The sequence below is a fragment of the Neoarius graeffei genome, chromosome 5 (assembly GCF_027579695.1).
Source record: "Neoarius graeffei isolate fNeoGra1 chromosome 5, fNeoGra1.pri, whole genome shotgun sequence".
In the NCBI taxonomy this organism is placed as follows: domain Eukaryota; kingdom Metazoa; phylum Chordata; class Actinopteri; order Siluriformes; family Ariidae; genus Neoarius; species Neoarius graeffei.
The window spans coordinates 8,092,115-8,117,697 of record NC_083573.1 but is presented as its reverse complement, the minus strand read 5'-3'; the positions used below and the strand labels follow the sequence as shown (position 1 = coordinate 8,117,697).

General features: G+C 44.1%; 1 protein-coding gene across 1 annotated transcript in view; it reads right to left on the bottom strand.

Moving 5' to 3' along the window:
- The window catches only part of pdpk1b (3-phosphoinositide dependent protein kinase 1b), a 43,649-nt gene extending 21,168 nt beyond the window's left edge, over positions 1-22,481 (bottom strand). Inside the window, exons 1-2 of the mRNA XM_060921124.1 lie at positions 22,307-22,481; positions 4,140-4,334 (exon numbers count right to left, since the gene is read on the bottom strand). Of these exons, the coding sequence (XP_060777107.1) occupies positions 4,140-4,334; positions 22,307-22,330 (219 nt within the window). The 5' untranslated portion in view covers positions 22,331-22,481. The remainder of the gene's footprint in view (positions 1-4,139; positions 4,335-22,306) is intronic.
- Positions 22,482-25,583: the final 3,102 nt, after the last annotated feature.

Below are 25,583 nucleotides of genomic sequence, written 5' to 3'. Positions count from 1 at the left end.
CCTTGCAATGGCTACATTAGCTGTGCAGCTAACCGCTTCCTGCAGTTAGCCAGGTACTCTGCGCTACAAAACTAAAGAGCATGCAGCATGCTCTGTTAAACTGAGTTTAGTCTGGAAATTGACTAACTTATGAGCTTATGTTTGACTATCGCTCCACAATGGATGTCTTCTGTTGGATAAGCGATATGTTGCTGTAGTTGCTGCTTCTATCCTCTTTGGTTATGGAGTGCGTGTTCAAGCCTAGGGTATTATACGTTCGTAAACTACCACTCCGAACACACTCACTCTCTGTGTCACGTTGAGTTTACGAAAGGAGTCCGAGGGAGAACGGGGTTTTGTCTTAGCAGCGTGGCTACAGGCGCTGATAGCAGCGAGTATGTGTGCGCGCAGCTTGGTCAAGCCCCTCCCCCTATGGCCCGCCCCCACCCTCTACCCTTCCCCGCCTCCATGCTTCTCATTAGCAAAACGACGCACTGGGAAAAGCGCTGAAATGGGGCTTTCTCCCAGGAGGCTATATCTACGTGCCGAGGGTTCATTTCGAGAAAGGCGAAATGGAGGTTTCCGGATATAACATCCGGAAACCTCCACGAGCCCGTTTAAAGCATCAACAAACCACCATGCCATGGGACCTTTAATAATTGGACCCAAAACGCGTTAGAATGGCAATACTTTTATTTAAAATGTATTAAAAATAGCCTCGAGGTCTACCGCTTTTTTCCACCACAAGAAAGTCATCATGACAGAAGACAGGAGTTATTGAGTGTATAATAATAATAATAATAATAATAATAATAAAACAACAAGCCTGGAGTCGTTTCTGATCCAGTTCTTGAATTTTCGTACTCTAAATATTAACTTTGCTCCCAAACAGAAAATGATGGACTATGATGATTCATCATCCTCGTTCCTATATCTCTGATGCATTTTCATAAAAACAGGACTTAAAAATGACTTTCATTCATCTCTTCTGATGAACAGCGTGCTCAAGTCTTCCCCAAACTTAAGCCAGTATCTCACTGGGCTGCGACAGCTTGCGACAAACTGTGAACGTCATTCGCGAGAGTGTTTAAAAAAAAAAAAAAAAAAGTCTCTTGAAACGTGCGCGGGGCTTCTCGAGTGAGTCGCAAAGTGTCGCTCCTTCGTCTCTGAAATTTTGTCTGTTCAAAAAAAATTTGTGCGACAAATTTCTCAAAATAGCCGCAAACGTGTCGCAAAGCTGTCGCGAACCCTTCTCAAGTCCGTTTCTGAGAGACAGGAAGTGCGAGTGGATCTCATTGGGCTGCGACAGAATTGCGATAAAATATGCGAATATCAATTCAGTGCGATTCCAAGCGAAACTTGTCGCTAATTCACATATTTTATTGTAATTGTTGTGTCTCCAACTAGTCGCAGGCTGTCGCAGCCCAGTGAGATCCTACCCTTACAAGAAGAAGACGAACTTGAGGTGCAACACTTCTCCAAGTGACGTTTGACCTCAAACCCAGCAGTTTTGCTCAAGAGCTGAAATTTGAAAATCACTTCCTTTTGACAAATTTCCCTGACCACACACAAGCGTTCATCACAGCACTGATGATGAAATACGTGGCCATCACGGTTCCTCAATTCAGAAGCAGCGCATTTGTATTTAAAAAAAAAAAAAAAATTTCAATCCTGGTCAAATTCTCTCATCTGGACTCGTCGTAGGAAACTAACACAGATGAATATTAAACTTTCCACTGAATCCAGAACCGTCCGGACCGTGTTTGACCAGTCTGTATTTGTTGCGTCACAGTGCGTTACCTTTGCGTCAAACGAGAAGCTGGGCATGTCTTTCGAGTCCATATATGGACTTCCGTAAACAGCACAAAGGAAAATCGCTACCCTTCGTATACAGTGGGGCAAAAAAGCATTTAGTCAGCCACTAATTGTGCAAGTTCTCCCACTTAAAAAGATATATGAGAGGCCTGTAATTTTCATCATAGGTACACTTCAACTATGAGAGACAGAATGAGAAAAAAAAAATCCAGAAAATCACATTGTCTGATTTTTAAAGAATTTATTTGCAGATTATGGTGGAAAATAAGTATTTGGTCAATAACAAAAGTTCATCTCAATACTTTGTTATATACCCTTTGTTGGCAATGACAGAGGTCAAGCGTTTTCTGTAAGTCTTCAGAAGGTTTTCACACACTGTTGCTGGTATTTTGGCCCATTCCTCCATGCAGATCTCCTCTAGAGCAGTGATGTTTTGGGGCTGTCGCTGGGCAACACGGACTTTCAACTCCCTCCAAAGATTTTCTATGGGGTTGAGATCTGGAGACTGGCTAGGCCACTCCAGGACCTTGAAATGCTTCTTACGAAGGCACTCCTGCGTTGCCCGGGCAGTGTGTTTGGGATCATTGTCATGCTGAAAGACCCAGCCACGTTTCATCTTCAATGCCCTTGCTGATGGAAGGAGGTTTTCACTCAAAATCTCACGATACACGGCCCCATTCATTCTTTCCTTTACACGGATCAGTCGTCCTGGTCCCTTTGCAGAAAAACAGCCCCAAAGCATGATGCTTCCACCCCCATGCTTCACAGTAGGTCTGGTGTTCTTTGGATGCAACTCAGCATTCTTTCTCCTCCAAACACAACAAGTTGAGTTTTTACCAAAAAGTTCTATTTTGGTTTCATCTGACCATATGACATTCTCCCAATCCTCTTCTGGATCATCCAAATGCTCTCTAGCAAACTTCAGACGGGCCTGGACATGTACTGGCTTAAGCAGGGGGACACGTCTGGCACTGCAGGATTTGAGTCCCTGGCGGCGTAGTGTGTTACTGATGGCAGCCTTTGTTACTTTGGTCCCAGCTCTCTGCAGGTCATTCACTAGGTCCCCCCGTGTGGTTCTGGGATTTTTGCTCACTGTTCTTGTGATCATTTTGACCCCACGGGGTGAGATCTTACGTGGAGCCCCAGATCGAGGGAGATTATCAGTGGTCTTGTATGTCTTCCATTTTCTAATAATTGCTCCCACAGTTGATTTCTTCACACCAAGCTGCTTACCTATTGCAGATTCAGTCTTCCCAGCCTGGTGCAGGTCTACAATTTTGTTTCTGGTGTCCTTTGACAGCTCTTTGGTCTTGGCCATAGTGGAGTTTGGAGTGTGACTGTTTGAGGTTGTGGACAGGTGTCTTTTATACTGATAACGAGTTCAAACAGGTGCCATTAATACAGGTAATGAGTGGAGGACAGAGGAGCCTCTTAAAGAAGTTGTTACAGGTCTGTGAGAGCCAGAAATCTTGCTTGTTTGTAGGTGACCAAATACTTATTTTACCGAGGAATTTACCAATTAATTCATTAAAAATCCTACAATGTGATTTCCTAGATTCTTCCCCCCCATTCTGTCTCTCATAGTTGAAGTGTACCTATGATGAAAATTACAGGCCTATCTCATCTTTTTAAGTGGGAGAACTTGCACATTTAGTGGCTGACTAAATACTTTTTTGCCCCACTGTACATACAGCCACATTCTCACCAAGGGTTTTTCACTCTCGTTCATCATCATCGCTGCTAACGTGAGCTAACTTAACAACAGAAAACAAGGAGCCAAACTCCTGAATGGTGATGATACACGGGGCAACTTTTTGGGCAATGTTGCCGAGCAATGTTGCTGGCCAATTGCGTTTTGACTCTTTTCTATTGAGATTGGGCAACATTGCTTCTTTCTGAATGGTTTTGATAATCTCTGGCAACTTTTTGAGATAAGCCAATCAGAACGCGAGTATCGAGTCATGTGACCTCCGGTGAGGTTCGGATCCGAAATTTCAAACAAATATGGCGGCCGCTCAGTGGAGTGAAGAGATGGAGAGACTCCTCATCTGTTTTTACGCCGGTAAGTTGTTATTTTAATATTCTATATGGAGGAATTTACCTCACCAAAGCTCTAAAAAACAACAGACAGCTTGATTAAATGGTCACAGCAAAAATTAAGACATCGATTTTTTTTTTTAGCTAACTGTAAACTGCCGTTGCTAACTGTTGTTGCCCTGAAAAGTTGCCCTGTGTCTCACCTAGTTGCCCGTTGCCAGCAACTTTGCTCGGCAACATTGCCCAAAAAGTTGCCCCGTGTATCATCACCAGAAGGGTGTTTTTAAGCAAAACGTGTCTTCACATACCGTCGAGAAGGAGCCCTCTCCCAGGATTTTGCCGAATTTGAAATCCTCGGGTCTCTTCTTGCGTGGCTGAGTCGGCTGAGGGGGCGGGGCCTGGCCCTCCATGCTGTTGCCGTGGCGATGGTGTGCTTCCTGCTGACCTCTTACCATGGATGGACACGGGCAGAGACCAGAGGAGTGGAGGGGTACGACATCATACTATACATACATACAAACAAACAAACAAATCAGAGAGAGTCAATAACCAGAGTGTTTGAGAATTCACCTGCATCATCTTCAAGAAGACCACATGGTGCTGGCTCGGTGAATTACCTTTTCACTACTTCCACTGCCCGAGTACCTGCGATTAGCTCGGTTTTCGGTCTTGCACAGGTACCATTTTAGCCGAGCCGAGATACATCCGAGCAGACTCCAGATGGCTCAACAACACACCTGGAGGCGTGGTCATAATCAAATTCTCAACAAAGCATCATCGAGTTACTGACGCACCACAAAACGGAATATTTCCCTCAAAACCGCAAGCGCTTTATTCCTCTGACACCACAGCGAAAATCCCAACCACGGCGATTATTTACGGACATAACGACGGCATACTTATCCATTTGTAGCGACGTTTAAGGTGACGGAAAATTCATCACCTCCCTCTGACCGATCAGAATCTCGACTCCAACAGTGCCGTGTTCAAAAGCATGACGTTTAATCGCCATCATTAACCATTTTGTATCAGACCCGAATCGTGAGCGCCCTTTCCCTTTTTATCGTTTCAGGACGGTTTCAGCGGGTGAAGCTAAGCAGTTCTTTCTTTTCTAAACACAACTTTCAGTCGTCACGGGACGTTAAGAGGACACCGCAGTACACGAGGCTAGCTATGAAACACTAGTGCCTCACAAAGGCTTCGTAATTATGACTTTACAAGTGAGAAACAGGAGCAAAAAAGACCGAAGTGAGAGTTTTGTGAAACCCAACGCGTTTAAGCTCCATGTTCAAATGCAAGACCGGTGCTGGGTCAGTCAAATCGGATCTCGTCCACGGTTTCAGAGGACTCGATGTCGCTACTCAGCGCTAACCAAACACTTCAGTCACAACCTGAGATTATATTTAAGAGTCGAGTTTGCAATTTCGGTTCCAGGCTCACAATCTACATCTTAAAGTTTGTTTCGACATTCCAAGCGAACCGGACATTTTTCCACAATAGCCATCAGAGCGGAATTCTCAATTCTGATTGGTCAGAAAGTGGTTTATTTCGATAAACAGCAGCTTTGAGTCCTTGCACTCGTGTGATTAAGTTTAGTAACAACGTTCAAAGTGACTTGTACAGCAGACGCTCTGAAAATCCAAGCCTTAAAAAAATAAATGAATAAAAAAGAAGAAAAACAATTGTTCATACGGTGAAGTTATCTGTGAGGAGACAGAAATGGTGTTAATCAATCAGTTACGGAAGGAGTCTCCAGTGTCGGTGCTCTGTTGGGTTACTGAGTTTCCTGACGGAGGCGGGTTGGTTTTTTTAGGTTCTCAGTTTCTGTATTTGTCTCTTCTTAACTTCAAGACAGGAAGAAAGAGAAAAAAAAAAAAAGAGGCTGGTCTCAAGGAAGTGGAAACATGGTGTGGAACATCCATTTATAGTGGATATAACTTAAATAGGGTCGTAACAACATGCCATTATAATCAATTGCGTGGAATGTATCGATGCATTAAGCTAGCCGCACACTACGCCGATTTTCAGCGTACCGAGCCAACTGAAGTCGCGAGTCAGGCGTAAAGACTAGTTTTCGATGGTACCGACTCATCTCACAGCCGATTCGAAAAACTAATCGGGAGCCAGGCTGATCGGCGAGAGTCGCTAGCAATAGCCAATCATATCTTTCGCATATAACACGTGACATCATTAAACACAATTTCTAGCGCGAGAAATACGTGTTGGTAGCACCTAATGCAGGTATATACTGTAATTCCATAGACTGAAGCTTTATCCATAGACACAGTGGGCTGGAAAGCCACTCTGCTCAAGTTGTGTGGCTGAATTCCAAATCGCTTTAACTCCCCTATATAAGTGCACTATTTAAGGTTGGGAATAATAGCTCATGCAGCCTAGATAGTGCGCTACATATTCCATGTTGTGTCATTTGTAATTCAGCCTGTAGCATCTTCAAGTGTTGGATTTAATAGTAACTATATCCAATAGCCAATCACAAAGCTATTAAGTTGTCACGTGATATTTAGCGGAATGTTTGTTATGATGCTTAGTTCGCATAATCTCGTTTGGTGTCGCTTCAATCGCGACTGCACTCGTCAACAGTTGTGAGTTAGTCGGGGATATGTGCGTGCCCTGTCGGGAGTCGGCTCTGAAATGGGTCGGTTCGGTACCGCGTGGATCGGCGTAGTGTGCGGCTAGCTTTACAGTGAACAGGTTCATCCTCAGGTTATACATAGTTTTCACTGACGTCACGGCATTCCGGGGAACGCCCTCCAGCCGCCATCTCGTGGGGCAAACAAAACGGACCATCGCTATTACCGGCTACGTTATCTCGGACGAATTTATAAAGTTATATAGTCAGTTTTCTAAAATAAAGATCAATGTCGGCAAAATCAAGCAAACGGAAGTATATGGATACATTAGACGACATCTCACGACAACGGTATGCAGCCAAACTGGCCTTGATTGGGGGAATTGACCCCTACGAAGTGGACAAAGATGCATTTTCAAGTGACTATGCAGGGCTGCCATCCATATCGTACCCTGATATTGTGAACTATTTCGTGAATAGTAAAAGTGCCTACACACTTGACGACCTCAAAGCATACAAGTCGCTGGAGTCATACAATTATTTTGTCTGTGGCTGGGTCCGTGAAGTCCGCCATATAAAACCAAGTGACAGTCGTGTCCTAATTACAGCCAAGGTATGTAAACATTGGAATTTTAGCGCTCTCAACACTGCATATAAATATACGTGTGTGTGTGTGTGTGTGTGTGTGTGTATAATATCGAGTTGATTTAAATCGGAAAGCTGCGCAAATGTGCGCAGCTTTCCGATTCACTGTTTTTTTTTTTCTCATCCTTATACTTCCTATGTTTCACGGACTGTAACGGATTTGCAATTGATTGTTTATTTAAACAACTTGCCACTTATAAAATGATCGGAGCAGACTTTGCTGTGTTTGGAAGGCTGGTAATCCTTGCGGTTGATTCTCGCAAGCCATAGATTTCTCCTTTGTATGCTGAGTTTCTTTGTTTGCTCGCCTTCGTGCTCCCGTACAGTGGGAATTCCATAAAAGCTCCGCATGACGTCATCATCTGACCTATTACGACAGCCGTGAATACAACAGGTGTGCACCATCGCTAGCTTTAAATAGCCTGCTTGGGTTCTTTTGAAGACTTTGTACTCGCGCGTTACAATGTGTGCTCAGTCACCCGTACGGTAAGCTTGACCCGCAAGATGGCCGCCACTAGGGAATCCCCGACTCTGTGACATCATGTGAAAACTATCCATACCAGCTCCCAACGTCAGGCATGCTGAAAATGAAACCTTATCCTGAACTGGATGTTCAAGGTGTGGGAATCCTTCAAACAAAAAAAAAAAAAAACAAACAAGAGACCTAATAAAACGGTGTTCAGCACACTTGAGAAAACCGAAAAGGGACGACCAGAGCGGAACAACTGCTACGCATGAAGTCTGTGCATCGAAGTCAGGGATCGACATTAATGGTAGCCCGACTGTCCAGGACAACCAAACGTTTGGTCTGGGCAAGTCAAACTCGCATCTGCGTGTCTGACGGGGCGAATTGAATATTTGTTGAAAATCGGCATTTTTATAGAAATTATTCAAGAGTTACATCGAAACTAGTTCAATCCCTTCAGTGATCCAGTCGTGTTATTGTTTATGAAATTCCAGGGAAGCAAAGTACAGCAGGTGCGTGCGTGTGTAAAAACCACGTCATAATATCTAACTATAGATTATTAGACTCATAGAATTTGGAGAAACGGCGATCAAACACCTCAATAAAATAAATCTCTGTTGTGAATCTTGATTCGCTCATTCTTCTTTTGTCCGGTTCGCATGAAGCAACACAAACGCCAGAAAATATTTCAGGGGAATTCACTTACGGTTTGCTTCGATTCACGACGTGATAGTCGCCCTTATCATGTCCAGCTTGTTTTCTTTTGGTTTCATTTCGTTGAAAGAAACCGAAAGAGACAACAATCTCGACTTGCAGATCAGGTAATGGGTTATAAACAACACCACCACACGTGCCATAATGGGGCTTTGGATAGTTTTTGTTTACTGTTGCAGTTAAAGTTTTATTGAAAAATTAAAAATCAAAAACTTTTCTTCATCAAAAAGCAGGCACAGTTATCACGTCCCTTGATCCAGGATCTCACTGGGCTGCGACAGCCTGCGACTAGTTGGAGACACAACAACTGCGTTAAAATATGCAAATTAGCGACAAGTTTCACTTGGAATCACACCGAATTGATATTCACATATTTTACCGTAATTGTTGCGTCTCCAACTAGTCGCAGCTCGGCTTTCCCTCGGCAGGCAGGGAAGTAGAGGAAGCCTCACGGAAACTGATTTGAGAAGGGTTCGTGACAGCTTTGCGGCTATTTCGAGAGAAAGTTTGTCGCACGAATTTTTTGAACATGTTCGAAATTTCAGCGACGAAGGAGCGACACTTTGCGACTCATGCGAGGAACTCGAGAAGCCCCGCGAATGTTTCAAGACACTTTTGAAACCCTCCCGCGAATGACGTTTGCAATTTGTCGCAAGCTGTTGCAGCCCAGTGAGATCCTACCCTTTCTAGCAAACACATGATGATAAGATTACGGTCAGGACAAGTGAAAAATCTTCCTGACCGGATAAAAAAAAAAAAAAGTTAACGCAAGTATTTGCGTCACTGATGTGTTGGAGCCCTAAACGTAAAACTTTAAACTGATGACCCGAATGTCACTTTAAAGGTCCCATGGCATGAAATTTTCACTTTGAGGTTTTTTAACGTTAAAATGAGTTCCTCTGACCTTCTTAAGTCACCCCAGTGGCTAGAAATTTCATAATGTGTAAACCAAACTATGCCCAACATTTGAGAATGGCGCGTCAAAACGGCGCGTTGATAAGCTCTTCCCTTGCCTACGTCAGCAAGGGAGATGATCCCCACGCCCCCCCTCTGGATTCCCACCCACTGTATGGATTGCCCGCCCAACTCAAAAGTTGCTGTTTGTCCTCCCAAGCCTACTGCGCATGCGCGAAGCCTACTGCGCATGCGCAGAACACATGACTACATTTTGTAGTGAGGAGCCCATAGAAGACACAACATGGAAATTGCGCTATACATGGATGTGACAACACAGAAAGGAGTCTGTTTTTACTGCCGACGGGAGAGCCCCTGAAGACGCAGTGGCTTAATTTTATTTACTCCAATAATACGCCGTCGAGTCTACCTAAGACGATGTTTGTCAGAAGCATTTTCCTGAGGAATGTTTCCACAACTTGGGACAGTACAGGGCAGGTTTTGCACATCAACTGTCACTGAAGCCTGGGTCCGTACCAAGCATCCCTGCCGCATCAGCAACAAACACCAAACAAGTAAGTGTATAACTGGTCGTTTTGCCGTGTTTTAAAATCGGTGCGTTAGCCTAGCAATGGCTACATTAGCTGTGCAGCTAACCGCTTCCTGCAGTTAGCCAGGTACATGGGCTTGAGTTGTACCATTTTTTTTTTTTAGACAGGGCGGACGGACCAGGGCATTCGCCCGCCTGGCCGTGCCCGACGAGGAGCGCTCTCGGCCGGCTTAGGAGGCAGACGGCAGCCCCTCCCCCCATGGCACGCCCCCACCGTCTACCCTTCCCCGCCTCCTGCTTCTCATTAGCAAAACGATGCACTGGGAAAAGCGCTGAAATGGGGCTTTCTCCCAGGAGGCTATATCTACGTACCGAGGGTTCATTTCGAGAAAGGCTGCGGATATAACATCCGGAAGCCTCCACGAGCCCGTTTAAAGCATCAACAAACCACCATGCCATGGGCCCTTTAAAGTGCATATCAGGGGTAAATTCAGGAGCAAGATTAATATAATTCTCCTATTTTATATTAAACTTTGGTTAAATGTGTCACATTTTGCACAATACCAGAAAAATTCAGTTAAAATCAAGCCATTTGGATTTCCCGGCAAACATTGATTTTCCTCCTTCTGAATCCTACGTCAGCGCTGGTCTGTTTATGAGAAAACGACCTGGTGGTTTTCTGCAAATTTCTTCGTTATCGTGTAATTATTAAAATGGTTAACAGATGTATCGTAGGAGGGTGTAGCAACACCTGTCTTGATGGGATTAGTACTCATCATTTTCCAAAAGACCAGACAATGAGAGAAATAGGAGAGCTTGGTCCACACAGGCTGTGCACCGAAACAGTGCAAAGCCCGGTTCCGCAGGTGACGTCACAAATCTGGCTCCAGACGCGTTCTGTTAGTCATTTCCTGTTGTAGACAGATGGCCTTGTGCAAAATGACCCTACTGGATAAGTGTGTAAAGGGACATACTTATATACACTACCGGTCAAAAGTTTGGGGTCACCCAGACAATTTTGTGTTTTCCATGAAAAGTCACACTTTTATTGACCACCATAAGTTGTAAAATGAATACTGTATTTTCTGGACTATAGAGCGCACCTGTATATAAGCCGCATCCGCTCTATTTTAAAAAAATAAAATAAAAAAAAGATACACAAGCCGCACCGGGCTATAAGCCGCAGATATCCATGTTGAAAAATTAGATATTTACTGCATGTACAGAACGATTTTGTACTGTAAATGTACATGTATGTACCTGAACAGATTCTTTCCGAACAGTGCCTTTTAACACGGCAGCAACTTTGCTGATTAAAACGGAACAGAACCAAGAGAAAATAACCGGTATTTATTTACCTTCATTTCTCCTGTGTTTGAAACCACAAGTCACTTTAATCATCTTCGCTGGATTTGAAAATAATTACCAGTTAGTAATTTGTCGTGCGTGTTCTATCTGCTAAAGATCTGCTAATTCTTCTTTGCATTGATTTTCCGTCTATCTTATTTTTGATTCTACTTCCGGTTAGAGCGCCCCTAGCGGTGGAAGAAAAATCCACAGAATAGCCGCACCTTTGTATAAGCCGCATGGTTCAAAACCTAGGAAAAAAGTAGTGGCTTATAGTCCAGAAAATACGGTAGAAAATATAGTCAAGACATTTTTCTGGCCATTTTGAGCATTTAATCGACCCCACAAATGTGATGCTCCAGAAACTCAATCTGCTCAAAGGAAGGTCAGTTTTATAGCTTCTCTAAAGAGCTAAACTGTTTTCAGCTGTGCTAACATGATTGTACAAGGGTTTTCTAATCCTCCATTAGCCTTCTGAGGCAATGAGCAAACACATTGTACCATTAGAACACTGGAGTGAGAGTTGCTGGAAATGGGCCTCTATACACCTATGGAGATATTGCACCAAAAACCAGACATTTGCAGCTAGAATAGTCATTTACCACATTAGCAATGTATAGTACGGAAGCTGAGAGAGGCCCTTCATATAATCTTTTTTTTTTTTTTTATTCAACTTGTTATCCCGAGATAACGACATAATTAATTCGAGATCTCGAGAAAACAAAATTATTTCATGATCTCGAGTAAACAGCTGAGAAATGGTTCATTCAGGTGCGCCAAGAGACTTGTGATATGCTGACTTTGGGGCTATTTCTCATTCTGTATAGACGCAACTTTGGTCATTAGAATGTCTGGAATAATCGATCACCTAATAAGGCAATATTTTGATCAGGGGTTGACACAGGGAGAGATTGCATTAAGTCTTTTAATAAGGGATAATTTCAAAATTAGTCCGCGGCACCTCCGCAGAAGACTGGCCCCCTCTCTCTCAAGGCATCGTAAAAAGCCATTTCTGCTCTGTTAAGGCCTCTGCATGCTCTTGCGACAAGGCTTTCGCAGACAGCTTTTCGCAGACAGTTGTAATTTATCGTTGAGCGGGGAGTAATAGGCGTGCGCAATGTTATTCACCGGCACAACGCAAGGGGGCGCGAAGTCACTAGGAGTAGTTGGTGGGTGTGGTTAGTGGAGTGTTTATCCTCCGGTTACTTATAATGACTAGAACTGGAGTCGTATAGATGTACGTACTTCCTCAATCAACCGCTCTTCGTGCTGCTCCATCTTCGCTCGTGTTTTTAAAAATGCCGGTCGTGAAAACAAACCAAACCGGGAAAGTAGGGAAGCGGAAGTGCGTGTACAGCGGATGTAGAGTGGGCCAATCAGAGCGCTCTTGTCTGCAAGGCTTCTGCGGTGGTCACAATTTTTGGGAGGTGCGCGCAGAGCGTCTGCGAAGGTGGGGGGGCTACGCAGACACTGTCTGCGACGCTATCTGCGAGGACTGGGTTGTCAGCATAAATTGGCCTTTACATGTCCGCCAATTTCTAAGTCTTCGTTGTCTGACCCACAGGGGGCGCAGCTCTGCTAGAAATCTCAGCTGTTTTCTCGAGATCATGAAATAAGACTACGTTCAGACTGCACCCTGAAACGACCCATATCCGATTTTTTTGCCCATATGTGACCTGTATCCGATTTGTTATTGACAATCTGAACGACACAGATCCGATTTTTTTCACATGCGACCCAGGCCGCTTGGATATGTGGTCCTAATTCCGATGCATATCCGTTATTTTCACATGCGACTGCAGGCTGACCGGACAGGTCGCATTCATGCGACCTACACGTCATCAACAAGAGACAAACGTCACCATTCTGCGTTGGCTAATCCCGCCTCTTTGGTGGAAAACAACAACATTTGTACAGTTTTCAGAATTTAAATAGACTTTTATAGAATTGATCAAGCTAATGGTGGATTTGGTAGGGACCTGGATGTTGATCTGTTAGCCTGATTAAATAAAACAGTTTCTATAACTGATTTATAACTTAAACCATCCTGTATTACAAGATTATAAGATTGTTCTGGAAATTTCCAGTAATTTGATGCCTTCGGTCTCATTAGTCTGCTGCCCACATTAATCAGATTATTGTGTGAGTTCCGCCGCCGCCACAAAAACCACATCGCCAGGTCTCGCCTCATCTCCATGCTTTACTTGCAAACTTGAAGAGTGCGCTTTTTTTTTTTGTTTACGTAGATGTGCTTATTACGTGTCAATTTGCGCATGCGGGACACTTTTGGGTCGTTTTCCGTTCATATTGGAGATCGCATACAAGTCTCGTATAATTGGTAATGTGAACGGCCTAACAAAAAAAAAAAATCGGATTTCACTAGCCTGGCAAGCCAGACTAAATGTGAATATTTAGCCTGGCCTCGATCCGTAGACATTTCCGAAGCGGGTAGGAGGAACAACCCGCTGTCTTTCAAACTGTCTCTGTGCGTATAGGCCAACGCTCTGACCAATCAGCGCAACAGTGACTGTGACGTAGTCAGAGCGACAGAAAGCAGTGGGGGAGGCCTTGAAATAAATAATTTTTCAAAATGCGTATTAATTAATAAACAGGTTCTAGATATTAAGAAGTTTGGAGATAATGACCACAAGTTTGGAGTCTGTACCACATACACATTTTTTTCCCCCCCCAAGTGTTTTTCAAGGGTTTGCTTAAATGTTTTTGAGAGTTTTTATTTAGTGGTGTTTGGTGAAATAATTTCCCTTAAATTTAAAATAACGGGAAAATAAGAAGCAATCAAAAAGTAATGTTTCAAAGCTGTTTATTAATTCTTCGTACTGCACAAACTAGCCCCATCCTTTTGGCTACGAGCAGAGCCAGCTGGTAGATCAGACTTTTGCCATAGCTGGTCGGCAAAACAGCGAAAACGTCCTTCTTGAAAAGGAAGGAGCGGAGAGCCTCTTCCTGCTCATGTTTCAACGAAAACTCCAAGTCTAATTCTTCTAAAACTGATTCCAAAGCGGAGTCAAACGCGCGCTGTTCACTAGCCGTAGCCATCTTTCCTGTTGCGCTTTCTCCAGCGTCGCGCAGCTTTGTCGTCACTCCTGCAAAAGCCCGCCCAAAGATTCCAAACAAAAACCTTGCGTTGTGATTGGCGGGCACGATTTGATGCCCGGGGTGTTTGTTTATATGGTGCGAGGCTAGACCCACTCGCTAGGCAAAAATATTTTTGGCCGCTAGGCGGGTGGGTCTAGTTTACTAGGCTAGGATTTCACAACAAATCGGATATGGGTTGTTTCAGGTTGCAGTCTGAACGTAGTGTAATTGTCTTGTTTTCTCGAGATCACCGAATAATTGTTTTGTTTTCTCGAGATCTTGAATTAGTTGTGTTGTTTTCTTGACATCCTCAGCGGTCTCAAAAGTAGCCGGTCACCGGCGGCAAATCACCGGCTATGGCTTGTTATGCCGCCGGCTATTGTCAGTCGAGTCACAAAATTTAATATTAAATATTTCTGACAGCAAAAAAAGTTGTAAACGTAAATTACATCCACTATGTCATGTATGTCCGTTGCTGCGTCAACTGTGTTTACATCCTCGACATGAGTGGAGCCATTACTGCCGCCTGTGTTGCCAGATTGCGTGTTTTCCCCGCCCAATTTGGGCGGTTTTAAGTGCATTTTGGCGGAACATATTTTGGGCTGTAAAACGTCAGCAGTATCTGGCAACATATTTTTTTACTTAATACAAGAAATTAATGGATGCCAACGTTTTGGCCAAAATGGTATTTTATTTTCCATTGTTTAGGCAGCTTCAGCATCATACTGTGAGATTCTGTTCAAATTTGTTTTTTTCTTCTATGAAGCCTGAGCCATTTATTTTATTAGTTTATAATTATTGTTTAATTTAGTCTTCAGGAGAGACTGCCTGCACACAGTACTAGTATTAATAGTTTTTTTTCTGACATGAAAGCTGAGGCATTTATATTATATTTGAAGGTAACTTCATGTTGTGCTGTGAGGTTCTCTGCACTTTAACTTTTGAACCAACAGGTGCATTTGGATCAGTAAAGCCTATTTTTCTGCATTTTTGTAGTCCTGGTAATCTTTTATATTGGTAAAGTTGTTTATAGGACCATTTCTCAGTGTCTTTTTTTTAATCAATAGTTTTTCAGTAATAACTTAATATTTAACATATCACTCAATTTTAAACAACCCCCGCGCCTCCCCCATAGTCTCCAAAATTTCTGTGGGAAACACTGGCGTGCGGAACAACGCTAATCAAGCTTAAGCTACACGACCCGCCTCAAATACCCGTTCCGGGTAAATGTTATCCCAATTTTAGATGGCCTGTTCCAAACCATCCCGCCCCATGAAAAATTCGTACTTGCATATCTCTCTCATATATATATATATATATATATATATATATATATATATATATATATGAATGAGTGATTCCACGCTTATGGGTACTGAAATGGGGACATGAACTTATTTTTAAAAATTCACCTAAAACCATTTCTTTTTTTACCATCAGGTCACAAAACATGTAATCTTTAATGAATGATATGTTAAAAGATAACTTGAATTTTCTGAGATGTAATAAAAACATATTTATATGCCAAAGTCAGAACGTAACAGAATTGTGGACATATATATTCTCAATTTTAACAATGTAGAATTACTTTTTGAAACATAGCAAGGTGATGTTTTAGCAAATATAATTAATAAACATGTGTAGTAGAATAAACATACACATTCTTTCAATAAGATTAACATGGTATATAGCTAGATTGTAATTAATTTGTAACAGATGCGAGACGGACAATCGTAACAGAAGTAATGTAACAGACATCATTTTGGAACTCATAGGCTTGACTCTGGCATATAAATATGTTTTTATTACATCTCAGAAAATTAAAGTTATCTTTTAACATATCATTCATTAAAGATTACATGTTGTGACCTGATGGTAAAAAAAGAAATGGTTTTAGGTGAATTTTTAAAAATAAGTTCATGTCCCCATTTCAGTACCCATAAGCATGGAATCACTATATATATTTTAGAGATGCACCGATACCACATTTGTGAAAACCGATACGAGTATGAGTACTAGCATTTCAGTACTTGCTGATACCGAGTACTACCGATACTGTTGATGTTAATAAAATATAATTTTTCAAAAATTGCAGCATTTGAATATTTAATAGGCCTACTTTATCTATTTCCCGTGAATGTTGTTTTCTAACTGGAGTGATCATGCACACGGGTTCACATTGACAATCTCCGCTGCTCCAGAAGCGCAGAGTAGCCTTGAGTCCACGTCACACAGCCAGACAGCGCCTCTTCACGGTAGCGCTTATCTTTTGCAACATTGTTACAATAATGTTGAAAAACCTAAGCGCTGCTGCGCTATGCCTACATAATGTTGCAAAAGAAACGCTACCGTGAAATGAAGAGGCGCTGTCTGCTGGCAGTGTAACGTGGACTACAAGGCTATCCGCGCTTCCGTGTGCAACCTCTCTCGATTGTCGCGCAACATTCACTTTCATAGTCCAACTTTCGAAGTCAAGAAAGACTTGCACTCTTGCAACATGTAAGACCGATTGTTGATGAAGGGAGGAGAGAGCAGCGAGTTACCACATGCAGCGTGATCATTTCACTCCGCTGGTCACTTACCCCCTCTATCATCGGCCTTCCGCAACATTGCGGTCTTGGTTGACTTAAGGGTTGTTCTGGTGGTGCGCTTAAACTACTCCAATTACATTTAGCAACAAGACAAGGGGGTGAAAGGGAGGAGCAGTGACCATCGCAACATCACAGAGCGCGCACAAGATAACAGTGGCGGCCGGCGACGATGTATTATTTAATTTCCATCGCCAGTAATGCAGACTAAAATATGCCCCCCCCTCCCATGTGCATGTGCGCACATCCTGCTGTGTGCTGCAGGAGAGTTGAATGCCTCGAGCACGCTCTTGTTCAGTCGCAGAACTTGTTAGGCAGACGCTGTTGCTGTCCATTCGCAACATCGCGTCCCGTGCTCGTGGAGCTCCATACCTGTAGATGGGACGTCAATTTCCTTGGTCTTAGCGTTGCCCTCAACTGAAACAAGTTGGAAAACTCAATCAGCCATTTCTTAAAGCTCTCTCTCTCACTCTTAAACTCTCCCGGTTGGACTCGTACTTAAAAACTCTGCCGGTTGGATTCACCTGTACAAAAATCCGATTTTCATTTGTTTGTTAGTGAGTAGCCTGTCCTACAAAACCCTTACCTAGGCGAATAGCCAACATTAAAAAAGGACAACATTGGGGATCTTAGCGTAGGCCTATCTGCGTATGGCAGCGAAAGGGAGTGGAGTGTGGAGAGATGTTTAAAATGACAGTGTTGGGGAAAGATGTTGTGACGGCACTGTTTCATGACTACGCAAACACATCTTTGTCATGGAAAAATGGGTTGTTGTCGAACAATTTTTTTGGTCTTCTGACGAAATTAGCCTACGCTCAATGCTTGAGATTTACAATTTTTTTTCCTGGGAGAGGCTTTTTTTCCTCGAACGGACGCTGGCAAAAGGCGCTTCACGGAACACTATCGGCGCATGGTATAGCCTATCATATTATGCTCAAGCCTGAGCTCAACAATGCTTCAGTTTTTTTTTCTCTCTCGAATGGAACAAAAAGCGCTGCGGGGAACATTGGTATCGGCGCATGGGATCGGCACTGGTATCGGTTCAAGGTATCGGCAACTGTTTGACAAGTACGAGTATGAGTATATTAGTGGAGTATCGGGGCCGATGCCAGTATCGGTATCGGTGCATGCTTAATCCATCCCTGCACGCTTTGCGGCAGACATTTTACCATTTTGCACCCTGCTGTAAATTATTTGTACCCTGCTATTCTCCCAAACTTTGAAGCCCCTGAATCCTGAATTAATCATGTCGTTATCTCAGGATAACAAGGTGGAAAAAAAAAAGATTATATGAAGGGCCTCTCTCGGCTTCCGTAGTATAGAGTGTATTTCTGATTAGTTTAAAGCACTGGTGCCATGGTGGCGGCCCGCGGGCCGGATCCGGCCCGAATGAACATCTAATCCGGCCCCCTTGCTGATGGCCCTCTAATCGTTCGGCCGGCAGAGAGCCATCAATGTCTGCCGCACCCCATCGAACAATTATTACAGAACAATTACCTGTCTTTCACTGCCGATCGCATTGACGTCAGAGGCGGAGATTTGCCTGATGGCCCTGCCATTTGCATCGGTCCAATTCGCGCCACAGACTGTTTAAATTTTAAATTATATTGCCACTGTCAATTTTATCAGACCGAGAGGGCTCAACCACCGGCAATTCGATGCATTTTTATCTGAAAATGACATCCACCAGGGCCTTCCCTATCACACCGATGTGCGTTGGTTGAGCCGAGGCGCAGTGCTCAAACGGTTCTACAAATTGCGCAAAGAGATAGCCGAGTTCATGCAGGCTAAAGGGAAGCCTGTGGAGGAATTGGACGACACCGAATGGACCAGGGACCTTGCCTTTTTAGTGGACATTACCGAACACCTGAACTTATTGAATGTTAATATGCAAGGTCGCAACAAACTCGTTACCGAGTATTACGACGGTGTCCGTGCGTTTCAACGTAAACTTGCGTTATGGAAGGCACAGCTCTGTCAGCGCAATGCAGCCCACTTCCCCTGTTTGAAATCTCTGTCTGTCAGTCATCAGAGCATGGACAAGTATGCAAACTTGCTTTCCGGTCTCATGCACGAGTTTGCCAATCGATTCACGGTTTTCACTGAACTGGAAAAGGACTTTGCGTTTTTTGGCTCTCCATTCACCACGGATGCTTCCGAGGTCCCCGAGGCGATGCAAATGGAACTGATAGACTCGCAATGCTGCACGCGGTTGAAGGACATGTACAAATCTGTTGGTATTGAATCATTCTACCAATCGTTGCCACCTGAGTACCCGACTATCACTGCATTTGCAGGTAAAATACTCTGTATGTTTGGGACAACATATTTATGTGAGCAGGCATTTTCAGTTATGAATATTAATAAATCGAAAATGCGCAATCGTATGACACATGGACATCTCAATGATGTCATGAAAATAGCCACGGCCCAGAGCCTGTCCCCCAATGTGGACAAGCTGGTGAAAAATAAAAGGCTTCTGGCTTCGACATGTAAAATGTAGCTGGCTTGTCTGCCCATGTAACATAGTGCTGTGAAGTAATGATTGGGAGGGTATGTTTGTGGGAGTGGGAGTTGTTTAAGTTAATGTACCATCTGTTATTTATGTCTTTTTATTATTAAGTTCTAGTGAATATTTAGGTCACTTGGCCTGTTGGTGGAGTACTTAACCTTGGCACATCTTTTGACTTCTTTAGGGCTACTTAGGGCCATCTTTTTTAATTGGCCTAATTAGGCCTGTATATTGACATGGTTTTATGTGCAAGTTGTCAATAAATCTGATCATATGGCCCTTTTCCACTACCCTTTTTCAGCTCACTTCAGCTCGCTTCAGCCCGACACGGCTCGCGTTTCGACTACCAAAAAACAGCACGACTCAGCTCGTTTCAGCCCTGCTTAGCCCCTAAAACTTGCACCGTTTTGGAGTGGGGCTGAAGCGAGCCAAGCCGTGCCGAGTGAGGTTGGGGGCGTGAGCAGACACTCCCCTGTGCACTGATTGGTGAGGAGGCGTGTCCTCACATACCCACACACGCCCCGCGAGCGCGCTGGGATCTGTAAACACCGCAAACCCGGAAGAAGAAGAATTACGAGAATTTCTGAAGCCTTATGCGCCTCGCCTCATCTATACGCTCTTGCCAGTATCTGTCCGCGTTGTCGGTGACAACAAGCCACAGCACCAAGACCAGCAACACTAACGACTCCATGTCCTCCATGTTTATTGTTTACTATTCGGGTCGTGAGACTACCGCTTAAAAGCTCACTGAATCAGTGACCTACAGAGCATCGTGGACGAGTTCGCGGAGCGCAAGGCTCGTCGTATGCCCTTCAAATAATGCGCGCAGTAGGCTATTGATGTTTTATTATGAGCCATGTACAGTATGTCACCTGTTTTTTTGTTTCTGAGTTACATGTTCGTTTGAAGGACTTAATGTACAAAATAACATAGTTGCACCCCGTAGTGTTGAAATTGGTAAACACAGTGCATTCAGTGAGGTTTGCACCGCCCTCCTTTTATTTCTGACTCTTCCTGTCACCGTTGCAACCTCTGAGCGCTCATTCGTATGCCCTTCAAATAATGTGCGCAGTATAGGCTATTGATGTTTTATTATGAGCCATGTACAGTATCCTAATGTTTTTTGTTTCTGAGTTACATGTTCGTTTGAAGGACTTGATGTACTAAATAACATAGTTGCACCCGGTAGTGTTGAAATTGGTAAACACCGCAGTTGCGGACATTTTGTAGCCTAAAATGAGGTTATGATAAGCTTTAATAAAGGGCCCGGTCATTTGCCCCGCCCCCGGCCCGGCTCTGACTTGTTCCGCCACTGTCACTGATGTCACTGTTTGCGCTGCTTAACGACATCACGTGACGTCCACCCACTTTCGCTAACTCCACCCAATGTGTCCACCCACTTCCAGCCAGCACGGTTGTAGTCGAAATGCAACTCCAACAGCCCCGCTCAGCTTGACTCGGCACGGCTCAGCCGCGTTTGTAGTGGAAAAGCGGCAAAAGTAATTTACAGTTTAGTTGTGTTTTTATGTGTCCTTGTCCATTTTGTTGTTTTTTTATTATTTAAAAAAACAAACATTTATAAATATTTATATTCAGAAATGATATCAAATAGTATGTCTATTTGTTTAGTGTTTGGTCTTGTCACGCCGGTAATGCGGCCCCCTGAGGTCCCACTTGAAAACAATCTGGCCCCCTGACCAATTTCACCCTGGCACCCCTGGTTTAAAGTGATCATTGAAAAGAACAGTGCTTTTCTTTCAAAAATAAGGACATTTCAAAGTGACCCCAAACTTTTGAATGGTAATGCATATAAAAAAAAAAAAAAACACCACCCTGGCACAAGCGGAACACTTCAACAAGAGTGGTTATGTGAAAATTAATCATCGTCAGAGATCATTTTCTTGAATAACAGCATGTCTGAAAGTGGTTTTATCACCACCCACACAGAGCGTTTACTGGAATCCAGTGTCAGTGGTGGGGAAAGGTGTGGAACATGTCCACCTGAGGTGAATCACAGGTCTGGAGGTTTGAATCAGGGTTTGTGGGGGCCTCAGTGTGCGGGGTGGGGCCCTCACTCTTCCCAAACACTCCCTCCTCAGGAGGCTGAATGTCGAATACACGTCCTTTCTTGAATAATAATAATAATAATAATAATAATAATAATGGTATGATGAAGTTGAACAAGCGACACAAGAACGTCCTGCGTGTCGCTCCATCACGGGGATCTCGACTCTGACAGGACACGATGTCCACTTAAGTCCACTCATTAGTCAGAGGCCTCGTTAACTCGAACACCGCCACGACAGCGAGCGAGCGAGCGAGCGAACTTCCACCAACAGTCCGAGTTCCTTTTCACTCAAAGTCGCAAAATGGAGAAGACTGAACTTTCAGGTTTGTGTCTCAGTCAGTCTGAGCTCCTCCTGCGAGCACACAAGCCGGCTTCAGGCGTTCACCCGGCCAGCCAACTCACACTCCAACTAAACGACTCCGAACAAACCAGAGTTATTACTAGGTCAATATATTTAAACTCGATTTCTACATTAGCATTCGATATCCATGAAATTAGCCTTGCTAATGTACAACGAGTTGCCGCAAGTCGCAACCGAGCTCGACTAGAACTAGCAAAGACGTCCTAAATATATACAAACGGCAGAGAAGATATAAAATACTTGACAATTAAAATATAAAACCCGAAAAGAAATTCTCGTCAGAAGCAAACCGACAACGCTGCCCAAACGCTAATGCTAACTATTATGCTAAAGTTGCTAGCGAACACTTATTTGGCACCCGTATTACGTTAAACCACGCCCCGTGTTTCAAGTAATCGTCCACACTGATTGGTTAACAAGCAACAAGAGTGTCGTGGACCGGCCAATGACGGCGCTCCAAGCCGAAATACGGGTGCGGAATAAAATAAACCCGACAAGGTTAGCGCAGAGTAGTGGAGCTATTTAGCCGCTGCCGCGGTTGAACCGAAGGCCCGGTCAGGAAAAATGCTCGGTAACGGGCGCGGTGCGGGTCGTGCGGACCGGAGGCTTCGAGCCAGCGCCGGGAACACAACCCTGATACTCACCATCTGACTCGTGGCTCTTGCCATGGACGTTTTCCGCCAGTATTTAATCCGGATTAAATAATCACAGAGCCCGCAGTCATGGCCGCCGCTGCGCCTGCATTTCACCGCCGTGACGTCATTCCACAACAACGTTACCGCAGTCACGGAGGTGCGGACGCGGTGAGCTCACGCGCTCCCTCTACCGGAAGTTGAAAAAAAAAAAAGGAACAGCTGAGCGCAGATGAGACAGCGGTGTTGAGTTCTGATTGGTCAGAAAGAGAAGGCGTTGATTCAATCTCGTGACAGTAGTTCCGGCTGGAAATCTGATATCAGTCCGCGCCTTGAAATAGAGCCTGGAAAAGCGTGTGGGATTATCAATGGGATTTTTTATTTTCCTGGAAGGAGACGTTTAAACAAACGTTGAAGTAGTTCATCTCATCATCTCTAGCCGCTTTATCCTGTTCTACAGGGTCGCAGGCAAGCTGGAGCCTATCCCAGCTGACTACGGGCGAAAGGCGGGGTACACCCTGGACAAGTCGCCAGGTCATCACAGGGCTGACATATAAGGGGTGTTCACACGGCAACTTTTACTCCGGTGTAGCACCGGGGCTGCCCTGGTAGAGCGTTCACACGGTACAAAGTTATACCAGTGTAGCTGCTTAAACCGGTGCAAATCTAACCCTGCTCGGGAGGTGGTTTAAGAAATTTACTCCGGAGTAAATGCTAGTTTGCGGGGCAGCACCGATATAAAATGGGCCGTCTGAACGCTACAGGGGTAGACTCGCTACGCGTGACGAGAGTTGATTACATACAGGCATTGCATAATTTGCATCCTGGTATTTTGCGCTTCCAAAATGGCGAATATCAACAACAACAGAACTGCGTGTCTTCCAGTGTTGCCAGATTGGGAGGTTTTAAGTGCATTTTGGTAGATATGAAAATATTTTGGGCTGGAAAACGTCAGCAGTATCTGGCAACCCTGGTGTCTTCATCTACGTTGTTTTCCCGGCGCTTGGTGATGCCATGACAACCGGGAAAAGGAAGTACATTTTCACGCATGCGCATATTTCATTTCCGCATTATTACTATCGTATAGTAATAATCTTTCTTTCCTCATGTTACTACTGTGTTTCTTTTTCTTTTATCCCCGTCTTCCTGTCCTGTTCCCGCTCTGTAAGGACAGGTGATGGTCAATTTCACTGGTAACAGTGACAAAGGGTTCATTCGTATTGCACGGTCGCAAAAACTGCCGTGTGACCACAAGTGGGGCTGCACCGGTGCTAACACGCTTCTCTCTAGTAAGCAGGGTTGTGACGTGTGAACACTCGACAAAATTTACACCGGTGTAAGATATATCGCAACAAAATACATCGGTGCAGCATCGATGCAAATATGTGCCGTGAGAACACCCCTATAGACACAGACAACCATTCACATCTACGGTCAATTTAGAGTCACCAGTTAACCTAACCTGCATGTCTTTGGACTGTGGGGGAAACCGGAGCACCCGGAGGAAACCCACGCGGACACGGGGAGAACATGCAAACTCCGCACAGAAAGGCCCTCGCCGGCCACGGGGCTCAAACCCAGACCTTCTTGCTGTGAGGTGACAGCGCTAACCACTACACCACCGTGCCACCCGTTGAAGTAGTTGTTAAATCATTTCAGAAGGAGTTTACCGTCTCAGTGCTTTATCCATCAACAGGCAGCGGTAAAGACACCGGATACAGTTAAGTCTTCAGAACAGAGAAGCTTGGCACTTGCATGTTTTTTTTTTTTTTTCTTATTAATTTATTGGCGCCTGCAATAGAATTCTCGGGCGAGTGAACCGGTGCTGAAGAAACGGATGCAATTAAAGTGGACTGGAAATACTTCGCTGGCCAGTCAGTCTCCCAGTCACTGAAATCACCTTTCTGTTTACAGTGGTGCTTGAAAGTTTGTGAACCCTTTAGAATTTTCTACATTTCTGCATAAATATGACCTAAAACATCATCAGATTTTCACACAAGTCCTAAAAGTAGATAAAGAGAACCCAGTTAAACAAACGAGACAAAAATATTATACTCGGTCATTTATTTATTGAGGAAAATGATCCAATATTACATATCTGTGAATGGCAAAAGTATGTGAACCTTTGCTTTCAGTATCTGGTGTGACCCCCTTGTGCAGCAATAACTGCAACTAAACGTTTGCGGTAACTGTTGATCAGTCCTGCACACCGGCTTGGAGGAATTTTAGCCCGTTCCTCCGTACAGAACAGCTTCAACTCTGGGATGTTGGTGGGTTTCCTCACATGAACTGCTCGCTTCAGGTCCTTCCACAACATTTCCATTGGATTAAGGTCAGGACTTTGACTTGGCCATTCCAAAACATTAACTGTATTCTTCGGTTGAACGACTTGTGTGCTTAGGGTCATTGTCTTGCTGCATGACCCACCTTCTCTTGAGATTCAGTTCATGGACAGATGTCCTGACATTTTCCTTTAGAATTCGCTGGTATAATTCAGAATTCATTGTTCCGTCAACGATGGCAAGCCGTCCTGGCCCAGATACAACAAAACAGGCTCAAACCATGATACTACCACCACCATGTTTCACAGATGGGATAAGGTTCTTATGCTGGAATGCAGTGTTTTCCTTTCTCCAAACATAACGCTTCTCATTTAAACCAAAAAGTTCTATTTTGGTCTCATCCGTCCACAAAACATTTTTCCGATAGCCTTCTGGCTCGTCCATGTGATCTTTAGCAAACCGCAGACGAGCAGCAATGTTCTTTTTGGAGAGCAGTGTCTTTCTCCTTGCAACCCTGCCATGCACACCATTGTTGTTCAGTGTTCTCCTGATGGTGGACTCATGAACATTAGCCAATGCGAGAGAGGCCTTCAGTTGCTTAGAAGTTACCCTGGGGTCCTTTGTGGCCTCGCCAACTATTACATGCCTTGCTCTTGGAGTGATCTTTGTTGGTCAACCACTCCTGGGGAGGGTAACCAAGGTCTTGAATTTCCTCCATTTGTACACAATCTGTCTGACTGTGGATTGGTGGAGTCCAAACTCTTTAGAGATGGTTTTGTAACCTTTTCCAGCCTGATGAGCATCAACAAGGCTTTTTCTGAGGTCCTCAGAAATCTCCTTTGTTCGTGCCATGATACACTTCCACAACAGTGTTGTAAAGATCAGACTTTGATAGATCCCTGTTCTTTAAATAAAACAGGGTGCCCACTCTCACCTGATTCTAATTTCACCTCCAAATTAACTGCGAATCCTAGAGGTTCACATACTTTTGCCACTCACAGATATGT